Below are 19,602 nucleotides of genomic sequence, written 5' to 3'. Positions count from 1 at the left end.
GATGACGGTCGCCAGTGCGCTTGCTGGTCACGCCGAAACGATCCACTTGACAGAGGATACGCCGCGCACTAATTGACTGGCGTCGGCACGTGACTCTGCATCAAACACAAAGCACGAAGCGTGAAGGACCCTGCAACTCGTGGCTCACGACTCGTGACGCTGTGGACTTTGCACGATGGTGTTAGAGCGCAGAGCGCACCGCTAAAATTGTGAATGTCCCTGAACACGGAAAGGAACATCATGCACGAAGCGTGAAAGATGCTGAAGAATCGTGAATCGTGAATTCGCTCCGGCGAGATAAGTTAATCGTGTTTCACGATTGAAGGTAAGTAAGTACATATAACTGAGCTTATTCACGATTGATGGTTAGCTAAGCAGATTTGGCTTCCCTGGATTCGATCAACAGAGTCTCGTGTCTGTGACTGCGGCTTTGTCCTCGATCTATCTCAATCACGCGTGTACTTAGTTGCTCCTTGGTTCACTTCCTTACGTTGTCAATTTGAGCATATCTGATTAGAGTGAGAAGACCGGTATTGCCGACAACGTCGCTCTATCTGCTCCTAATCTCCTCGAAAAGACTCCTCGGTACGCTGCACATAACCCTGAAGGAGACCACGGACTAATTCGGGTTCGGCTTCTTCTGGCTTCCTCCGCTAAGCTCTCCGCTCTTTTAGTCATGCTGTGAGACGCGCCCCCTCTCGACCCCTTGAAATGCAGATCAGATCGCGCATGGATAGCGGATGCACACCTTGGCTACCCATATCGCTCGTCGTGCAGCTGAGAAAGGCGACTAGGTCGTGCGCCATCGTCATGTCGAACCGACACCGCGTACGGTTTCCTTCCCGAGTACAGCAACTGGGGGCGGCTCGGGCTTGTATATCTCCACAAAGCGAGTCGAATTGGGATGAACTTCATCAATCAGCTCTCAGATGCAACAGCCGCTGCAAACCAGCCATCTTTGCTCGCAGTCACATTCCAAGACATCTACCGCATCGTGTTCTGGCATGCTCTGGAGCGATGCAAAACCATCTTTGGCTCGTCTTCAGGAAAGATGGAAATTCTGGTCGATTACGAGCGCTGGATGGTAATAGTCACAATACAGGTCGACCACTACAGCATGCACAACCTACCGACCAAGACAGATCGTTGCAAATTCGATATCAAGGTACTACGGACACTATCTCGCCTTGGCCTCGTACGAATAATTGCTTCTTCTTCATATGGGGCGACCGACTTCACCTGGCATGACGGTCGTGAGATCCAATCGCCTTCATCTTCAACGCCGCTCAATATTCCCCTATTAACCACCCCCACCGCACCGGCTCGAGGAGTCACCATATCCTTCTCGTGCATGCCAATCCACCGCAAGCTCATCGCAGCAGAAGCGGCAAGGAGAAGTCAGATCAAGCTGCTGATTAATTGCACTCTGGAACTCTCACTCCTGGCCCCATCTTTGAGCCTTAGACTCAGTGTATGTCACGCTGCTTCAGCTGGCGATCCCACACCGGCATTCAAGGTGCTACTGAGCTTGTCACGCTCTCAAGATCTGGTGCAACGCTGCAGAGCGGCTTTTGGCGATGCATGCGTTCTGGTAGATACAGTGCGCAGTATCGCCGTGGAAAAAGCGTTTGCATCGGTTAGGATGACAGTGGAAGGATTTGTTGGTTTGGCGGCAAGTGCAGATGCCAAGACGCAGGTGATCTTCCTGCAAGGCCGCGTCTGGCCTGGTATGACGTTGCGTGGCGCCTCGCATCATTCGAAGCCGGAATCGACTGCATTTGCCGCATTGCTGTCGAGTTTTGGCTTGTCATGGTCGGATCAAGTCTTGAACAGACGTGGTCCGCAGACGGTGCTTTCTTCAAAGCTGTATGAAAAAGCCGCACAGAGGATACACGATCTTCCAATGTCCGACAAGGGGCCTCACTTCCCACACTCGTTCGTGCTCAACATCACTCTGGACAGCACGAGCCAAGACTTGGAAGCCGAGTCCGGTTCAGCGAAAAGATCAAACTTGTCTGTCAAGTCATTCGAAGCAGCTGTTCTTGATGCGGTTGGTCCCGAGCACTCCCCCGCTGAACCCTCTGCGTCGCGAAAGCGGAAGCGAACGATTCGGCCAAGTACTGCTGACGAGAATGAAGCGAAGGCAAAGCCAGTCTCGATGTCCAAAGCTCGCCCTGTCACAGCTTCTTTGGCAAACGAATCGTACGGCCCTGCAGCCGCTGCTCCGGCAGGGATGGTGGCATGGCGAGATCCTGTCAACGGTCGACTGTTTCATATTGATCAACGCACAGGTCATAGTACAGCTGTCGGTAGGTTCGGTCTTGGAACAATGGTAGACGGTCAGGATGGCACTCTGGCATTAGCGAGGCGCCTCACTCTGCATGGTGGCGCGGCTGTGGACCGTAGGAAGCTGGATAAAGGGCATGGTCTCTCACTTTGCACGCACCGGGCAGCAACGGTGCTCGACGAAGATAAGAGCTCAGACGAGTTTGAAGATCCGAGCTTCGACGCAGTACTTGCCTTGGTACCCTTGCCGTTCGCAGTGGTTACAACAGACACGGTGCTGAGGAGCAGATTCTTTGATACTCGTCGGTTCAAGTCGACGATTCGTCGAGCTGTCCGAGATGACGAGTCGGATGTCCGCCAGACCAAGACAGTCAGTCTCGAGCTTGCAATCACACGTTCCGACTTGGAAAGTGCCCAAGTGATCAACCAAGTCGTCGGCAAGTTCATACTCTGCCGTACGGTTTCATACTTTCCAATTCTGTTTTGCATCGATCAGCATGCTGCTGATGAACGTTATCGATTGGAACGCTTGCTGGAACAGTATGTTGATGATTGCGCGGCTGGCACTGCTGCGTACAATCTGCCTTTGACACTCACCCTGCCGATCTCAGTGCCGGAGTATGCGCGGCTTCAGGCAAATGCAGATTTGATTGCAAGAATGAAAAGCTTGGGCTGGTTGGTCAAAACAGTCGTGCTGATACATGCGTCGCTCGGTCATGCTCAGGTGGATTTGATCGGGATACCCAACATTCTCAAGGAGAAGACCTTAACTGATTCAGGGAGGGTCAAAGACCAAACCTTGCTCCAGAGCGCCTTTGCGGACTGCATGGAGAAGATTTTGGCTTCAAACATCAAGGCTGTGGAAGCGAGCGAGGACTGGCTAGCGCGGTCAAGGTGGATACCGAATTCATTGATGGAAGTGTTGAAGAGCAGGGCGTGCAGAAGCGCGATCATGTTCAATGATCGATTGGGTAGGGAGGTGTGCGAGAGGATGGTGAAAAGGCTAGCAGCGTGCAAGTTTCCGTTTGGTTGTGCACATGGAAGGCCGGTGTTGGTGCCGTTGTGCGAGGTCACGATACAGGAGGGTGGGCAAAGCTGCATGTGATGGAAGTGCAAATTCAAGTTATGGAGGTTTGGCCTACATTTTGGTGACCAACGAGCTTTTCAAGGCACGCGGGATCGGCTTGTTCAATCGTAAGCTTCTCTTTTGAGATCGACCAATCCTCGCAACGTTTTCGCGACCGAGTCGGCAAACTCGATGGCGTTTTCGATGGTCGATGTGGGGTCCAAGCCTCCACCGGTCTGTGCTGCTCCTGCATCTGTGGTTGAACAGTAAATGTTGAAATGGCTCTGATCTAACTGTGCTCCGACGGTGGCGATGAGCTCGACCACCACGGTGGCACCATCGGGGTCGAGCGGAGTCCATTCGTCTGTGTATCCGCTTGGATCCGGGGTGAAGATCCTGAAGACGTTGAGTGTGTGCATCGTGCCGTGGGCTGGATTGGTCAAGGCAGGAATTTGCGTCGAAGAATGACGTGAAAGGAAGTCGTTGAGGGGGAAAGTGAGGCCGTATCGTAGGAACTTGAAATGCGGTCGCCAGCCGATCGACGAGACGAAGCTCTTCCAGCCGTTGACGAGGTCTGTATCGAGGTATGAATCAGGGTTGAATCCGAGCAGAGGGTGGGTGTCTGTGAGTGGATGGATCGGATGTTTGGCCATGTCGTGGTGTGGGCCGATGGGGGTATCTGAGAGAAGCTCGACATTGTAGCATGGTCGAACGGACGCCTTGGGATACTGGCGCTCGGGCAAGCTCGGGAGCGCAAGACACAAGGTGCACTCTACCGAATCGACTGTGTGGCAATCAGAGCGATGCATGCTACTGGTATTGTAGCGCTTGATGGCTTCGCGGACGCGCAACTTGATGCGCTTTCTCGCCTTGACCACGCTCGCCCATGCATTGTCGCCCGTCTCGCGCACCGCCGAAGCGTGGTCATCGTGCCTGGAAAGCACCGTCTCCTTCTCGCACAGCACCCTCGCAGGCAGCGTGACTAGCTGCGACTCGATGCGTCCCAGCAACGCTGGAACCACGTGCATCGGCAGCGTGCCCAGCAGCGATACCTGAGATTGCTGTGCCCAAGCCGAGCTCGACGACGACGTCGTCGCGCTAGAAGCCGTTGCTGACGTAGTAGCGGAAGACGAGCCAGCAGCGGTGCTGCCAGCAGCGTTCGCCTGAGCTCGCGAGGCTGCTGTCAAAACCATCAAGCGTCGATCTTACCAACCAACCAAGGCACCGGACGCACCGTTGACAGTCACTACCGACAATCACGGATGCAACATACGCTGCAAGCTGGACCCTTGCAAAGCCGCAACAGAACGATCATGTGGAGATGGCCCTGCTTCAATTGCACGATTAGATAATCAGTACCTAATCCTTGTTCCAACCAAATCTAACACTTCTGTACCCACCAACGTGTGACGTGCAACGTGCAACCCCAGCAGCTTCACGGTTGGTTGATGCGATGTACACTCCTGCACGCTGTGACTCACGACTCAGTAACCTTTGCACCTGAACCATAAACTTAAACTCAAATCCGTCGGATCTTTCACACAACGCGTTGTAGTTGACAGAGTGTTCTTGGCTACTCACGACTCGGCAGATTCGTGCTTTCCAAACGCCAACTTACAAGACAGAACGATAACCTAGAACAATCACGAATCGTGAATGTAAGAGAGAGAGAGACAGAAGGTGTCGTTGCCAAAAGATTCACAGATGCACCAGCTGATCATTTGGGCTCGGCTCAAGCACACTCCATCACCGAGGCGGAGTTTGCGAGGGAAATGGAGAGAGAGAGTGAGAACGAGGCAATCATAGAGTAGTCACGAGTTCAAGTCTGTGAGTGTTGGTGTGTTGCTGTGTTTTGAATCCAGAGACGCGTGGAGCTGCGCGTCGGCGTGAGTGCCGATCGACTCTAAAATCCCCCACAGCACAGCGCAGAGGAATCAAATCGTTGAACAGCAGATGCATTCGAAATTCCCGAGCCAATCAAGAATGCTCTGTTGCAGCATCAACACACACACAGCAAAGCAAAGCACCAAGGCAGCTAAGCTAGCACGTAGCACGTAGCACGTAGCACGTAGCGTGTAACGTGTAACGGCTCATCCTCTGTCACTCATGATTCATGATTGACAGCCGTCCAACAAGGAATTCGTGCAAATGCTCACATTCTCGCCGAGCTTCCACGATCCTCGCACTTTGGCACTTTCGCCCATTCGTCCCTTCGCACCTCGCACCTCGCACCTCGCACCTCTCACCTCTCACCTCGTCGCTTGACCTGAACTACTTACCGCCATGAAAGCCGTCACCATCAGCACCTTCCACCTTGGACCTGTTTGCCGAGCGCTCATGTGCTGTCCTCCTTTTGCTGCTGCTGCAGATCCTCTTTGTTTGCCACTTTGCGCATCAATGCATCATGGGATCTGCTACGTGCATGCTCCGCGCCAGCTGAACGTGAACCTTTCATTTGAAGAAACGTGTTCTGTGACACACCATCATCGGTTCTTGTCCGCTTGCGACTGTAGCCAGGATCGTGAATGATAGCTAGAACTTGCATGGAACTTGGGAGTGTGTTTTTTTTGAATCTGGCTTTGACGAGGAGAGGACCTTCATCGTTCGACGGATGCGCATACGGGCCCTACGACCGTCGTTGATCTTCGTCGTGCAGCCACAGCCGCCCTCTCACTCTCCGTCCTACCTTCGCTCCTCCCTCGTTTGTCCCAAAACATCGGTGCCAGACTCAACTCGTCGAGCTGCACTTTGAGCTTCTTCAAAGTGTTCTTCTGCTTGCTTTGTGGTTGTTGCTGCGTCCGAGCTGCTACGAGTCGGACCACCATACCATCCCCCGCTTAGCTTTTGTTTCGGTTGCAACCACAACTGAGACCCACTCTACCGCCCAATCTCGACCCTTGGGTTCACTCCAGCAGATCCATTTAGCGGCCTGAACAGCTGCCATAGTCGCCATCTTCAAACCCCTCTACATTGCATTGTCTTCACGCACAGTCGTCCCGCTTTGCATCACGCTCCTTCTCATTTTGCTGCTTTTGCTCTCTCTGCGAACGCCTTTCTTGGCGTTGACGCGACTACGAGCACCATCTAGCCCTGTCGTTCCTTTGTCTTTCCACTACCTCACTGGGCTCTCACTCTTGTTCACCAGTCCATATCGACCACCAACAAGGAAACTCCGTCTTGCAGCATCCACCTATCAACATCTTCAGTCCACAGATCACCAAAGTGCTGTTTTTTCATATCAGGAGCACATCTGCAGAGATCTGCACCGCTTCATTTGCAGCTTCATATCAGACTTCATTCTTGCAAGCAGCGTGTGGACGAACAACAACAACAACAAAAACAACAACAACAACAATACCACCACACCCAGCAGGCAATCTTACATCAGTAGAGGCCTAGATCTACCGCTAGACATCAACGCCAGTCGTACAGACAGCCACCATGTTGGGCGACACCCTCTAGATTGTCCGTCTCTAGCTCGTCCTATCAGCCCGATCCAAGATTACCATACGACACTCTCACTTCCACTTCTGCATTGATCAGCTGCTTGCCTGTGACCAGGTTCCGACTACATGGCGAGCGTCTCAACAACATCCGCCAACATGGACGGTCAGGCTATCTCTCGCAAGCCGTCCAAGCTCGTTGCTCGCTCCAACACTCTTCATCGTCCACCGCATCATCACAGCGGATCGGGCGCGGGACTTTGGCTTGCCAACAGCGCAAGCGCCAGCCCCGATGCATCATTTGCTGCCCAAGCGCCAACCTCGCACCTCGAGAACACATCTCAAATCATCGATAGTCAGCAAATCTCTAGTCCTCAGCATGGCAAAAAGGTCTATCACTTTTCGGCAGAGCTTGCACGCGCTTCGTTTGGCGGAGGACCTCTGGCTCTGAGCGGTGGCTTGACAGACCATGATCCCATCTACATAGACACTTCAGACGATGGAGATGTCGATTTGGACCTGTCGTTCGACTATGTCTCCCGCTTCGACCGCTCTACCTCACCTTCAGACCAACCAGACTCCAGTGGAAGTGCGTTCGATTCTTCTCAAGAGCGTGACGTGCAACCTCCTCGGAACAGTCACGATTCTCCTGACGAAACATCCGATCCATTGACAGATACTGCAGAAGTCTGGCCCAAGACGCCAGTCAAGCTTGGTCTTGCAAACAGCTCATCTCCTTCCGACTTGCTGTCATCCATGACAGAGCCAGATGCGTCTCCTTCGCCCAACAGTAAGGAGATACGCAGCATGCGAGCAAATGCGGACTGGGAAAAGAGGAGGAAACCGCCACCTGCACCGCTCGACTTGACGCCCCGATCGGAATCTAAACAAAAGCATCAGCAGGCAAAACAGAATCTTCGAATTCGCGCTGTTACCGAGTCTAGAGCCACACAAGAGCCGACATTACTGTCAACTAGCACGCTGACGCCAGGCTCGAGTATCGATCTGCCACCCACTAGTCAAGAGCTTGTTGGTAAAAGCATCTTTTCTCCTATCACGCCAGCAACTGGATCAGTACCTTTTTTCAGCGACTTTGACAGCTCTTCCCACGCTTCGGATCAGCCGCTCCCATTAACACCACTCAGTGCAACAAGGAGAGGGGCTGCTGTTAACCATGTTTCACATCATCCCTTGGATGATCTCACAGTCTCGACAGTCTCTCCCGGCGCAAACCCTCTTCCGGCTGCAATCCGAAGAGTAGCGTCCACATCGGCAGCTCACGCCATGCCCATGCTCGAACCCAGTTCGCAAGCACTCCGCCGCACTCCCACGGATTCGGCACATTCTCCGCACTACGCTTCGAGTGCTACACCAGTGCAAACGCGTCGTGCACGATCTCACTCGATTCGGTCTTTCCGAGCTTCTGCGTCACTCGCCTCTCTCGGACCTCCGCCGTTCCCACCTCCCAACGAGCCGCTTCCTTCGCCTACAATCAGCCCTTCTTTCAAACAAGAGCACTCTGTTTCTTCAACCTCGGCCTTTCGCACCGCCAACGATGACCATTCGACACTTACCAAAGCTGGGCGCACTCGTCCGTCTGCCTCGTCGATCGATTACAGCGAAGCCGCTCGCTCTCTCAGGTCAAGAACGACACAGACGGGTCGAAGCAGCTTGGACAGCTTCCGCACAGCCATGTCAGACGGGATGGCCATTGCTCACAGTAATCACAGCATCCATACGAATCGCCAATGGGCTTCTGAAGACTGGCTGCCACCCCCTCCGCTACCACCACTTCAGCGATACGAAGCGTTGTTTCCGAGTCACACTCATTGGGATCCCGCACCGACGTCAAGTCTCACCTCGAACGGCTCACTAGGAGCCAGCGGCGTGATCACATCCTCAACACAGACCTCGGTACCCATGGCAATCAGCAGCACCCTCGGCTCGACAGCATCAACGGCAATGACGTACAGCATGTCGAATCGATCCACTCCTTCGACACATTATACTCCACTAACCCCTTTCACGCCAGCCTTTTCGGACGTCATGCCTGGTACTGCTACCAGCTCCAAAACGCAGTTCACTGCTATCACGAGGCCATCCATCTCTAGCGAGCTTCCTTCGGCCAGTGATGCGCACTTCAAAATGCCTCCTACAGGCATGTCTTCCCTCGGTGGCGCGGCCGCGACGCTGAAAGAGTCATCGACCCAGGAAGAAGAAGGCCGAGGAAATCGCAACACGGAACAGTGGATCCTGACTCAACGCCAGCGGAAGGCACTCCTCCAACACGAAGAGCTTGCGTCGCACCAGCGACTGCTAGAGACCGTTCAGGGAGCAGCGCGTCTGTCCATTCGAGCGGATGAGCGTGCGAGCCAAGTCGTGCCATCGGTTGGCCTGTCTGCTGAGTATCGAGATGCCGAGACCGAAGGTAGATCTCGGCAGGACTCGCGAAGTACAGAAACCACCGATGACGATCACGCCAAAGTGCGACAGACAATGGTTATCTCGACTGTGTCGACGCCGGACGAGAGCGTCGATGCGTTCCAATTCATGATGGCTCGGCCATCCCAGGTGCCAACCTCAGAACGATCAAATGGGGCGGCGATGGAGCGTGCTGCTTCCCAAAATGCTTCACAGTCATCTTCGACCAAAGCCTCCGTACGCTTGACGCGCAACCGCAGCGGCACCACTGGTCCATGGGCCCAGTCGCCACTGCTGCTCGACCTCAACCGGGCAGATCAAACCAAGACGCAGACACAAGACTCTACTGTGTCTCCAGCTTCGACCACGTTCATTGCCAGCAACTACGCGACGCCTCAGATCGACGCATCGCCGGATGATCAAGTAAGCAGGGACATGCAGCACCAAGATGCCGTCCAAGGTCTCGGATTGGACCTCAACTATCCCTCCACTAGTGTAGCGAGTGACGCTCTGCCTGGTGATTCAACTCACGATGCCGTCAAAGGCTTTGCTCCGGTCACCACTGACCTACTGCGTCAACTCTCTCGCTACGGTGCTTCTCCTCATCTGTCGATCCGAATGTCGCCCGACGTTGATGCGCTGCTGCAACACACACATTCTAGGTCCAAAGAGGTTTTGTTGACACGTGAAAGCCGTCAGAACCTTGCTCATGGCCTTGGACTCGAGCTTGCGGGCGGTCCGAGTCCTCTCCTGCCGAACGACTGTCGTTCTCCTCGAACCGCAAGCGGCAAAGAGGTTGGCAGCGGCGCTTCAGGCGGCCTGACCACGCTGATCAATGGGCCCGTGCAGGCTCAGACTGATGTGACGGTGCATCGCGCACAAATTGCGACCGATCGAACCCATGTCTCTTCCCAAAGTATTGCCTCTTCCATCTCTGCGTTTGTCTACAATGCCACCCCTGCTCCTCTGCCCAACAACAGCAACGCAGAACGACTCCTCGACCTGACCGGCAAGTCCAAGACGGGCAGCATCGGATGGCGTCGCGGCGCACGTCGAAGCCGAGAAAACAACGCCGCTCAGACTTTGGGACTTGGCATGCGGCACGACAGCACCGATGTCAAGTTTGTCAACGTTGACCTCGACGATGGTGGGCTCGAGACCGAAGTGATGCTCGAATCTGACGAAGCGAACAAGAGCACCGAAGGTGCAAAAGCTGGCCAATGGGTTAGCAAGTTGTGGAGCTCCGTGACATCTCCCAGACGCACCTCCTTCAACGTTGGGGCTATTTTAGGCGACCGCAGTGTTGATCTCGAGCTGGCCAACAACAGTACCGGAGAGCGAAGCGGCGGCAACTCGGAACAGCAAGCGCGAGCATCAGTCTCCAAGAGCGAGAGGACTGCTTCCCGCGGCTCGTTCCGTCCTCTGTCTTTAGTGGAGAAGCGTCAGAGCAGTGGACGATCCCAGCTTGATACCTCGCGACAGAGACTTCGTTCTCCTACTCCGGGCGAAGAAGATGAGGTGGCAGAGAAGGATACTCGTGCTGTGGCCCTGCGTTTGCTCAATGGTTCGCATCAGATCCCTGCTCCGGTCGAGGAAGGGCTCATTGCCGAACGTACTCCCGAGGAGAGCATGGATCGTGCCGATCTCTCAGCCGAGGAGCGCGAGAAGGAACGCATCGATGCACTGAAGAGGCTGCGCCGCATGAGTGCCGCCGAGCGCCAGAAGAAGCGCAATTCAGGTATCGGATACATCACTTCCAACACAAACGCTGTCGAGTCTCCTCGCTTGGTCTATGTTACCGACAAGGCCAACGAGGCCTGTGAATCCCACAACGCAGTCTTGTCGACTCGTCACGGTGGCCTCTCGCGAGCCCCGAGCGTTAACAACAAACGGATGTCATTGACCATGTTTGGTGGCAAGGAGCGTGCCACAGCAACCAATGAAATCCCCCTATCGTCGTCGTCGGCGGCAACAGGTGCTCCAGAACGAGCATGGCTTGACGCGTTGCGTTCTCCTCGAATGCAAGAGAGCCCATCCGGCTTTACGCCTCGTATGGCCTTCGAGCCGCAAGACTGGGGCGCAAGGTCCAGCTCGCAGCAACATCAGCATCTACACGGAGCAAGTCAAGCAATGGCTGGTCCGTCGTCGACCAACCATATTCCACTCATGCTCTCCAACAACGCCATTCCGCACCGCCAAACTCCAGCTTCGGCTGCTAACTCGATCCAAGAGCACGGCCTTACCGTATCTGCGCTCGACCGAGCAAGCGACGAGATGCGACGTCTCGCCGCTCAAGGAATGGCGTTCAGAGGCGACGAGCTTGCACAAGATATGGGGGAGAGCTTTCACACGCCCATGCCCGATGCGCCCGACACCTGCTGGTCTTATGCTAGCGGCCGTCTTGATCACGTACACTACGCCCAGAACGAAAGCATGGCTGCGCGGCCCACCACCGAACTTGGTGACTTTGGTATCAGCCCAGAGAAGAAGGAAGCCAAGCTGCACCGGCGCACTCGTTCCGCACGCTTTGCCGATGACGGCCATCAGCATCGCTACGATCACGAGGACGAAGCACAGCCTACAGTCTCGATCTTCACCCGTGACCAGCAGCACCGTCACCGTGCTTCGGGTAGTTTCTCCGTGCAGTACAGCTTGCAGGACCAGCCGCCTTCCATGGAACACGGAAGTCGAACCAAGCGTCGCACAAGTCAGTACGCCGCTGCTGGCGGACATAGCTTCTTTGCCACCCCGACATCGCTGCTGGACAGCAACACACCGAGCAAAAACATGTTCTGGGCGGGCTTCCTCGGCATGCCCTGGCTATGGATGATTGGTGGCTGGTACCTCACGCCAGATGGCCAACTTCGACACCCTTCCACCGATGATGCACGTGTGCGGAGCAAGGTAGATGTTTGGCAGCACGAGCCGAGCATGCAAGCTTCAGCCAACCCGAGTCCCAACATGGGCGCAAGCTCGACCGCCTTCGGCGGATTGAGTCACGATCCAGCTTGGCGAGGCGTGGGTGCCGGAGAAAGCGGTTCCGGACTGGGACTGGCTGGTATGCCATCGACAATGTCTTATGCTGCTTCGTCAGTTGGCACAAGCAACAGCGCTCAGACGACCAATGGTGACCCGAACCAGCCACCTCCGAGCAAGACGCGCAAGAGCAAGACACGAAGCCTGGGAACGTTGCTCGACACCAACCCGCAAGTGAGCTTCTATCAGTCGCCTGTACGCACTGTACAGGAGCCGCATCCCACGTTTGGAAATGTGTGGCACCACAACCGCGACATGAAGCCTTTGCCTGAGGTGGAAGAGCCTCGTCGAAGTCGAATATTTGCCGGATACCCGGCAAACGAGCATGAGCACGACCACGCATTTTCGCCCTCGCCCTCGCCTCAGATGTCTTCGTCGGACGGCACCACCACTGATGTTTCTGCGGCCGAGCCCAAGCTAGTTGCAGCAGAACCGAGAACGAACATAGGCTCCCAAGTGGCTGTGGCGACCAAGACGAACGTGGGCATGGCGTGGAAAGACCTCGAGCGATACGTGCTGCTTAACCGAGTGGCAGCTATCTTGTCCGGCGTGTTGGTGTTTGCTGGATTCACGGGCGCAGTGTATGCGGTGGTGATAAATTTTTAAAGCGCCTGCTACAGTGGCTACGCACACAGGCAAGGAAAGGCAGACGAGCGAGCCAAGGCGATAAGCTCAATAGCAGGATCCGAGGTAGGTACGAAAAGCTCGTTCAGATTCAACAGCAGCAGCAGCAGCAACGGCAGCAGGTGATGACTTCAGCAGCAGACATGATGGCTTCGCGACGACAGCAGAAGCAGCCCAAGGCGCATGATGATGTTTACGATGTGGATGATGGTGGCAAACGGGAGACGAAGCGCGGTCTGACTTCGTGGGACGCGGTACAATGGCTTTCGAGCCACGTTTCACCGGGGAGCCCCACCAAGCCACAGGACACGTTGCACTCCGCAGGCTCGCAAGCAGCCGCAAGAAAAGCGACCGCTGCGACCTACACGAGCAACAGAACCGCACTGGTCGCTGAGGCAGTGGCTGCCTTTGCCACCACGTCTACCATCACCACGACCAGTGTCGGAGGACTCCTGGACTCACTCCTGAACGCGTCCGCCGCCACACTCGCCACCCAAGAAGCGTCAACATGGCCGCGTGGAGCGGATGTGGTGCTATCAACGTACAGCCACCTTGTGCTTGTACGCGCCATGATCCGCATCATCTTGCGCGTCATCGTCCTCGTCCGTCTAGCGAGATTTCGCAACTCAGCCACTCCGATATCTGCACTCGTGCTCAACGAGCTTCTGCGCTAGATCTATCGGGGAGTCACGTCACACCTACCTGCTCGACATTGCTGCGGCTGCCGATGATCTGAAAAGACCGCTTTTTCGTACGGATCCTGATTCCGCCCACATGTGTGTATTCATTGTTTCGACTACGATCGTCGAGGGAGGCCCAAGCACGAAGCAGGCGTGCGAATTTGTGGGGTCTTCCTGACAAACGGCAGCGGATGTTTGTAGTGTTTCCTGTTTTTGTTTGTATTGATTTGCCTTTGAATGGCGAGGATGTTGTTTCGATGCTCAGCCGTGATCTTTGAGGCAGTTTCAAGTTGTGATGGTGGTGCCAGACGCGGTGTGGTAATCGTGAATCGTGTCGAGGAAGAAAGGGAGACACGTTCACGAATCGGGGATCAAGACCAGTCCCGATTTCCGAAATTCACCAATACGTTTGGGGTTGTTGAGTGTGTTTGGGTGGAGGGATCTTGGGATGGCTCTTGCACCACACTGGTCGGATGGACGTTGGTCAAACAACTCGGTTGACACAGGAGGATGAAACCGTCCATATTTGCGGATGCGGTGATCACGGCTTGTCAGGCTTGCGACGGGCACGCGCTGGCGGAGCTGTTTGCTATTGGGGGAGGTGTGGCTGCGTCGGCTTTGCTAGAACTGGGCGATGTGCGTCCGGGTGGGATGATATGTTCGCTTCGCAAGTGTTCCGGGTACCTGGGGTCGCCATGGGAAGACATGTGCGTGAATCACCTGAGGTCGCTGTACAGTTTTTCGCTTGCGTCGTCGCTGCCGGCTAGCGCGAGCGATGCGGTGGATGGCGAGGGCAAAACGCGCTCCGAGAGGCTCGGTGAAGCGTTTGATGCGTACAACTCGGTGGTGAGCGCGTTTGTGCGCTACTTTTCGACGTTGACGCCGGGAAGGTGGGCTTTGCCACTGTTGCGGATCCTGTGCCTTAATCTTCGATGGTTGGCAGTGCAGGCGGACTCGGCCGCACACATTGCGAGCGTGTCCAACACTTGGGCACCAACCCGAAGCACGCAACCCAACAAGCGCTTGGAGGAGTGCGCCCGACAGCTCAACAAGGCGTTTAGCGCGTGCATAGCGGATCGGAATGCAGACATGCACGAATCGCGCAAATGGGGAACATACGAAGTGGTCGGCATGGTATTCAAGACGTATTTCCGCCTCAAGAGCGTCGGTCTGTGTCGCAACATCTTGAGGGCGATCAACGCAGCGGATCTCCCGGACCTGTGTGCGTACCCGCGCAGCCAACAAGTCACGTTCCGATACTACGTCGGAGTACTAGCCTTCCTCAACGAGGAGTACGATCACGCCGAGCTCGAGTTGCAAGCAAGCCTACAAATGTGTCATCGATGCGCACTGATCAACCAGGGCCTAATCTTAACCTACCTGATCCCTGTGAAGCTGCTCAAGGGGTCGCTACCACATCCGTCGCTGCTCGATCCCACCACGCCGATCGGTCGAAAACTCGCCGTCTATCAGCCCTTCACACGCGCGCTCCGAACCGGCGACGTCAAAGCGTTCGACCAAGCGCTTGCAAACCCAACCATAGAATCCTCGCTCGTCAAACGCGGCACGTACATCGCCATCGAACGCGCCCGAGACGCAACGCTCCGCACGCTCCTCAAAACCATCTGGCTCAGCCTACCACTCAACCCCACCAATACAAGACCTACCAGACTCACCCTCACTCTCCTCCACCACGCTACATCCACCGACCTCATTCGGCTCAAGTACTCAATCAAGGAGCTCGAATGGATCCTCGCAACCCTGATCTACAAAGGCTACGTCAAAGGATACATCGCGCACGAGCGAGGTGTGCTCGTACTGAGCGCTAAAGACGCTTTCCCCGCCTTGCGAACCGTGGCTATCGCAACCACTTGACATTCTGATTCAAAATACCACCGTGCACCAACTCTCATATCAGCGCTAAGCCGTTAAAGATGTAGTCATTCCTTTGTGTGCATCCGCGAACTGTGAATCACGAATCACGAATGTGCGTCTGAGGCCAAGTTGGTGTAGACTGATTATGAAGAAGAAGCCAACGACGCCTCGATCTCCCTCCAGAGCGCGCCTGGTTGAGCCGACTGTGCTCCTGCGCCTACGAGCGCAGTGGCTGTTCCACACTTTGCCTCGTGCACCAAAGCGCCGAATTTCGGCGTCCCCACACTGCTCACTACGCCATCGAGCTCCCTCGTGAGCACGACGAGCATTTTATAGATGAACCTCTGGAGCTCGACCTGCTTTTCGATCTCCTGCTTGGTAGCCGTGTCCTTCAACTTACTCCTCAGCGTCGCTCCCACTGGCTCGGCGAGCTCTTCCAACCTTGCACCGAGCACTGTGCGCACAACACTCGATCGCAACTCGACCAGCTTGATGATCATCAGGTAGCACAGCGTCTTGATGCCGTCGTCCGAATCCGACAGCCCGGCAATGACGCGGTCCAGATAATCCGGCAGATGCAGACGCGACCAGAGCGAGTCGAGAAGTTGGTACATGGTCTCGTATGCGTTTTTGCGTAGATCCAGTCCGTCATCGGTCACGATTTGGAAAGGCCCCATAGAAACCTTTCGCAGCAATTCGGTGCGTACATGCGTCTCAGCATAAAGCAAAGGGAGAAGCGTGACGAGATGATCACGAATCAGATACGGTTTGTTGTGCGCTGCCGAGTTCAGAGCGAATGTTGCATTGCGCCTAACTTCGAGCTCGGGATCGCTGAGCAGAGCGAGGAAGTCAACCAGCGCCGGCGCCAGTAGCTCGTCGTACGCCGCTGAAGACTCGGTAGAGAGCGTAAAGCGAATTGCTGCAAGCACCGTCGCGCGCACCGAAGCGGAAGGCGAGCGCAGTCGTTCCTGCAAGAGCGCAAGGAACTTTATCGGCTCGCTCAGTGTCAAGCGCGCAAGACATTCAGCACCGATCGAGCGCACGCCTTCCTCCTTGGTCTCGCATGCCTCGAACAGCACCGGCCAGACCTGGTCGGCCACAACAGCGAGCTGCTCGCCAGATCCGTGCGTGATGAGCTCCTTGAGTGCATGCAATGACAGGAACCGATGACTCGACGCCTTGTCGTCCGAGCGAGCGCGAACATGTTGCTCGATCGCGGGCAAGAAGACCGCAAGCGCACCTACGGCCATATTGCCGACCGCAAATGCAGCTGCCATCTTGACTTCCTCCGAGTCGGCTGTATAGAAGCGCAGGACGCGGTCGAGCAGTCCAGCATGGGTGGAAAAGTCGTTGGATCGACCAAGCTCTCCCAGCAACAGCAAGGCAAAGTACACGTCTGTGTCCTTGTTGCTCGAACTTTCGAGCGTTGCCGTCGCTTGGGCAGCGACATTGACACTCGCGGCGTCGGAAACCGTGCACACGGCTCCGATGCAGCGCGATACAGTCGAATATACGTGTGTACCACTGACAGAGCCCTTTGCGGCCTCAAGAGCAGCAAGTAGCTCCTCTACCGTCTCGGGTGCAGAGGCTGGTTGAGCGCCGGCATAAAGTCGCAAAAATTCGAGTAGCGACTCCATCGCCAGTCCTTGTGCGATGGGTAGACTGAGCACAGAGTAGATGTGTGGCAGCACCGACACACGGACCGGCTCGCGCGTTGCTGGATCATTGAGCAGGATCAGGTTGACACTGCGCAGGATGTGCGGAAGCAGATTCATGTCCATATCAGTGTTGATCAACGGCTGCACCTCGGCCAGGATCAAATTGGACGAAGCTGTGTCCAATTTTGTAGAAGAGCGGGACAGGGCAGCTGTAAGGCAATCAAAAGCCGCTAGACGCAGCTGGCGGTTCGACTTGCGCAAAAGCGTTGCGACCTCGGAGATCGAGTCGCGTAAAAAGGCATCGAACGCTGCACCTGCGCAAATCGGAGAGGCAGCAATCTGAGTAATGACTTTGACCGTGATGAAGCGCGTCACCTCATTTGTTAGGCGAGCCGTGAGAAGGTCAAAGCACTCACGGTGCTTCTCTGCGAGATCGTCACCGGCGTGGGCAAGCAAAACACCGAGACAGGCGATACCGCGCTCCTTGATTTCCTGGTCCGAGTCGAGGCGGTTGAGTCGCGCCACAGTGGCAGCGTAGATCTGCAACAGATATGTCTTGTATTGGCCGGGACGAGCACCATGTGCACCGGCAGCGGCCGTACCAAGGGGGCGAAGCACCGAGACGAGCTGCGAGCAGGTGAGAAAGGCTTCGACACAGCTTCGGTGGAGTTTGTCCTCGATCGAGGCAGCAAGGATGGGAACGAGACCAGGCAGCTGGTCGTCAAAGCTCTTTGGTGCATGCGTGAGAATTAGAACACGGAAGAATCCAAGTACATCTGCCTTGAGATTGGATCCTCCCGAAGCGGCTGATTCTGCGCCTTTCAGAGCCTTTTCGGTATGCGCGAGGATGGTGCCAATGTGCGCTTCGAGACCGCCGTGTAGGACAATGACGAGTTCGCGCAGCACAACAAAGCTCTTGTGACGTGTTGGTATCGACTTTGAGATGATCTCTCGATTGAGAGCCTTGGCAATAGCAGGTACGAGAACAAGGAGCTGGCTACGCGGAGAGCCTTGGACGTGATCAGCATCAGTCTCGTTGCGTTTGCGCTTGAGAACGCCAGCAGCAGCGATGGCAGCCGCCTGATTCGCGGACGAGACCGAGCTTGAACCCATGACTTCAGTAGCTTGTGGACCACCGGCGTAAAGCTGCATCTGCTTGAGCAACGCGAGGAAGGTGTCGAGGATCTCGAGGCGGACGCTCTCCTCGCGCTCCGAGAAGCGGGTGACTAGGATAGGTGCGACATTGCCGACGTTCTGCGTCAACAACTCTGGTCGACTGGTAAGCGCTGCGTTGAGGACCTTGGCTGATGCTCGTCGTACTTTCCAGGACATGTCATCGTCATCGGAGTAGTCGTCATCGATGAGGTCGTCATCCTCGTCATCGTCTTGGCCAAAGGTGTCGTCGGCGTCGCGCATCTCTTCGTCATCGTCAAAGCCGGCGTAGTTGGGGTCGTGTTTGATGAGCGTGATGGCCAGATCAATGGAGGCATTCACGAACGGGGTGACCTCAGCCGGGCAGCGTAAGAGGATGAGCTCGATGGACTGGAGGCAAGTCTCGCGCAGCTCGTCGTCATCGTACTTTGCTGTTTCGATAATCGTAGGCATGAATTCAGGGAGGCGGCGACCGAGTCTTCGTGGACAGGTGCGTGCAAAGATGGCAATAAGCTGCACAGCTGTTTTGCGCGTGTCGACGACATTCTTTGGCGCAAGGTCGGAGCTGAGTTGTACCGAGAGCTGAGTGAAGATGTCGGAAGTTGCGCAGGGGCCGAGGGCTCCGAGAACAGTGAGGGAACGCTTGCGAACTGCGGGACGCGAATGGCGCATGGCAGGGACGACGGACTTGAGCAGCGCGTTCTGGAGAGACGCTGCACCGGTGACAACAGCTGCGAATTTAGTGATGAGCTCTGCTAGGATGTCGAGAGAGTCGATAAGAAGTTCTTGCGAGGCAGATGCGTCTGCGACATGGTTGAGCAATTTTGGAGTGAGCTTGTTGAGCGCAATGGTGGCGTATGATGATCGCGCAGGCATGTTTGCCGTAACCGTCTTGAGGGCAAGCGCAGCGATGTCTCTGAGTTCGTCGTTGTTGACCGAGATGTACTCGATGAGAGTGTCTTGGACATGCTGCATGTTTTTTTCGCGAAGACGGGGCACGAGGATGGCGAGGCAACGAACGACCATGTTTTTCACTTCGGTATTCGAGTCCTTCATGAGAGCGAGCACCTGACGGAGCGTGTTGTTCTCGGTGTTATCATCCATTTGGATGTAGCTGTCCTTAGAAAGTTCGGTGATGAGGTCGTTCAGGGCCATGAAGCGGAAATCAGCGTCTTGCGACTTCATGCGCTCGAGGAGAGGCGCGATGCCCGTGTGAGACCATGAGGACGACATGGCGTATTCGATAACGGCGTTGACCTTTGGAGAGTAGGTGCGATTGCCTTTGAAGTCGGAAGGTGCGTAGCTGGTGAATGGTGTCGAAGGAAAAGAGGAATGGCCAACTATCGTGAGTTCTTGCTCAG

The 19,602-nt window shown here is 55.4% G+C and overlaps 5 protein-coding genes across 5 annotated transcripts; 3 read left to right on the top strand and 2 right to left on the bottom strand.

Moving 5' to 3' along the window:
- Window positions 1–904: 904 nt before the first annotated feature.
- On the top strand, window positions 905–3,391 carry UMAG_03481 (uncharacterized protein; the record flags this gene model as incomplete). The annotated part of the gene is made up of 1 exon (XM_011391634.1): window positions 905–3,391. The coding sequence occupies one exon, from the start codon at window positions 905–907 to the stop codon at window positions 3,389–3,391; it is 2,487 nt and encodes an 828-aa protein (XP_011389936.1).
- An 83-nt stretch (window positions 3,392–3,474) lies between these two features.
- On the bottom strand, window positions 3,475–4,545 carry UMAG_03480 (uncharacterized protein; the record flags this gene model as incomplete). Its single annotated transcript, XM_011391633.1, has 1 exon — window positions 3,475–4,545. The coding sequence occupies one exon, from the start codon at window positions 4,543–4,545 to the stop codon at window positions 3,475–3,477; it is 1,071 nt and encodes a 356-aa protein (XP_011389935.1).
- Window positions 4,546–6,924: 2,379 nt separating this feature from the next.
- Window positions 6,925–13,550, top strand: UMAG_10446 (uncharacterized protein; the record flags this gene model as incomplete). Its single annotated transcript, XM_011391762.1, has 2 exons — window positions 6,925–12,833; window positions 12,935–13,550. 2 exons carry the CDS (start codon window positions 6,925–6,927, stop codon window positions 13,548–13,550), a joined length of 6,525 nt encoding a protein of 2,174 aa, XP_011390064.1.
- Window positions 13,551–14,066: 516 nt separating this feature from the next.
- UMAG_03478 (uncharacterized protein) lies at window positions 14,067–15,431 on the top strand (the record flags this gene model as incomplete). Its single annotated transcript, XM_011391632.1, has 1 exon — window positions 14,067–15,431. The coding sequence occupies one exon, from the start codon at window positions 14,067–14,069 to the stop codon at window positions 15,429–15,431; it is 1,365 nt and encodes a 454-aa protein (XP_011389934.1).
- A 143-nt stretch (window positions 15,432–15,574) lies between these two features.
- Window positions 15,575–19,474, bottom strand: UMAG_03477 (uncharacterized protein; the record flags this gene model as incomplete). Its single annotated transcript, XM_011391631.1, has 1 exon — window positions 15,575–19,474. One exon carries the CDS (start codon window positions 19,472–19,474, stop codon window positions 15,575–15,577), a length of 3,900 nt encoding a protein of 1,299 aa, XP_011389933.1.
- Between the last annotated feature and the right edge of the window lie 128 nt (window positions 19,475–19,602).

The sequence above is a fragment of the Mycosarcoma maydis genome, chromosome 9 (genome assembly GCF_000328475.2).
Source record: "Mycosarcoma maydis chromosome 9, whole genome shotgun sequence".
In the NCBI taxonomy this organism is placed as follows: domain Eukaryota; kingdom Fungi; phylum Basidiomycota; class Ustilaginomycetes; order Ustilaginales; genus Mycosarcoma; species Mycosarcoma maydis.
This window is presented reverse-complemented; position numbering and strand designations above follow the sequence as displayed.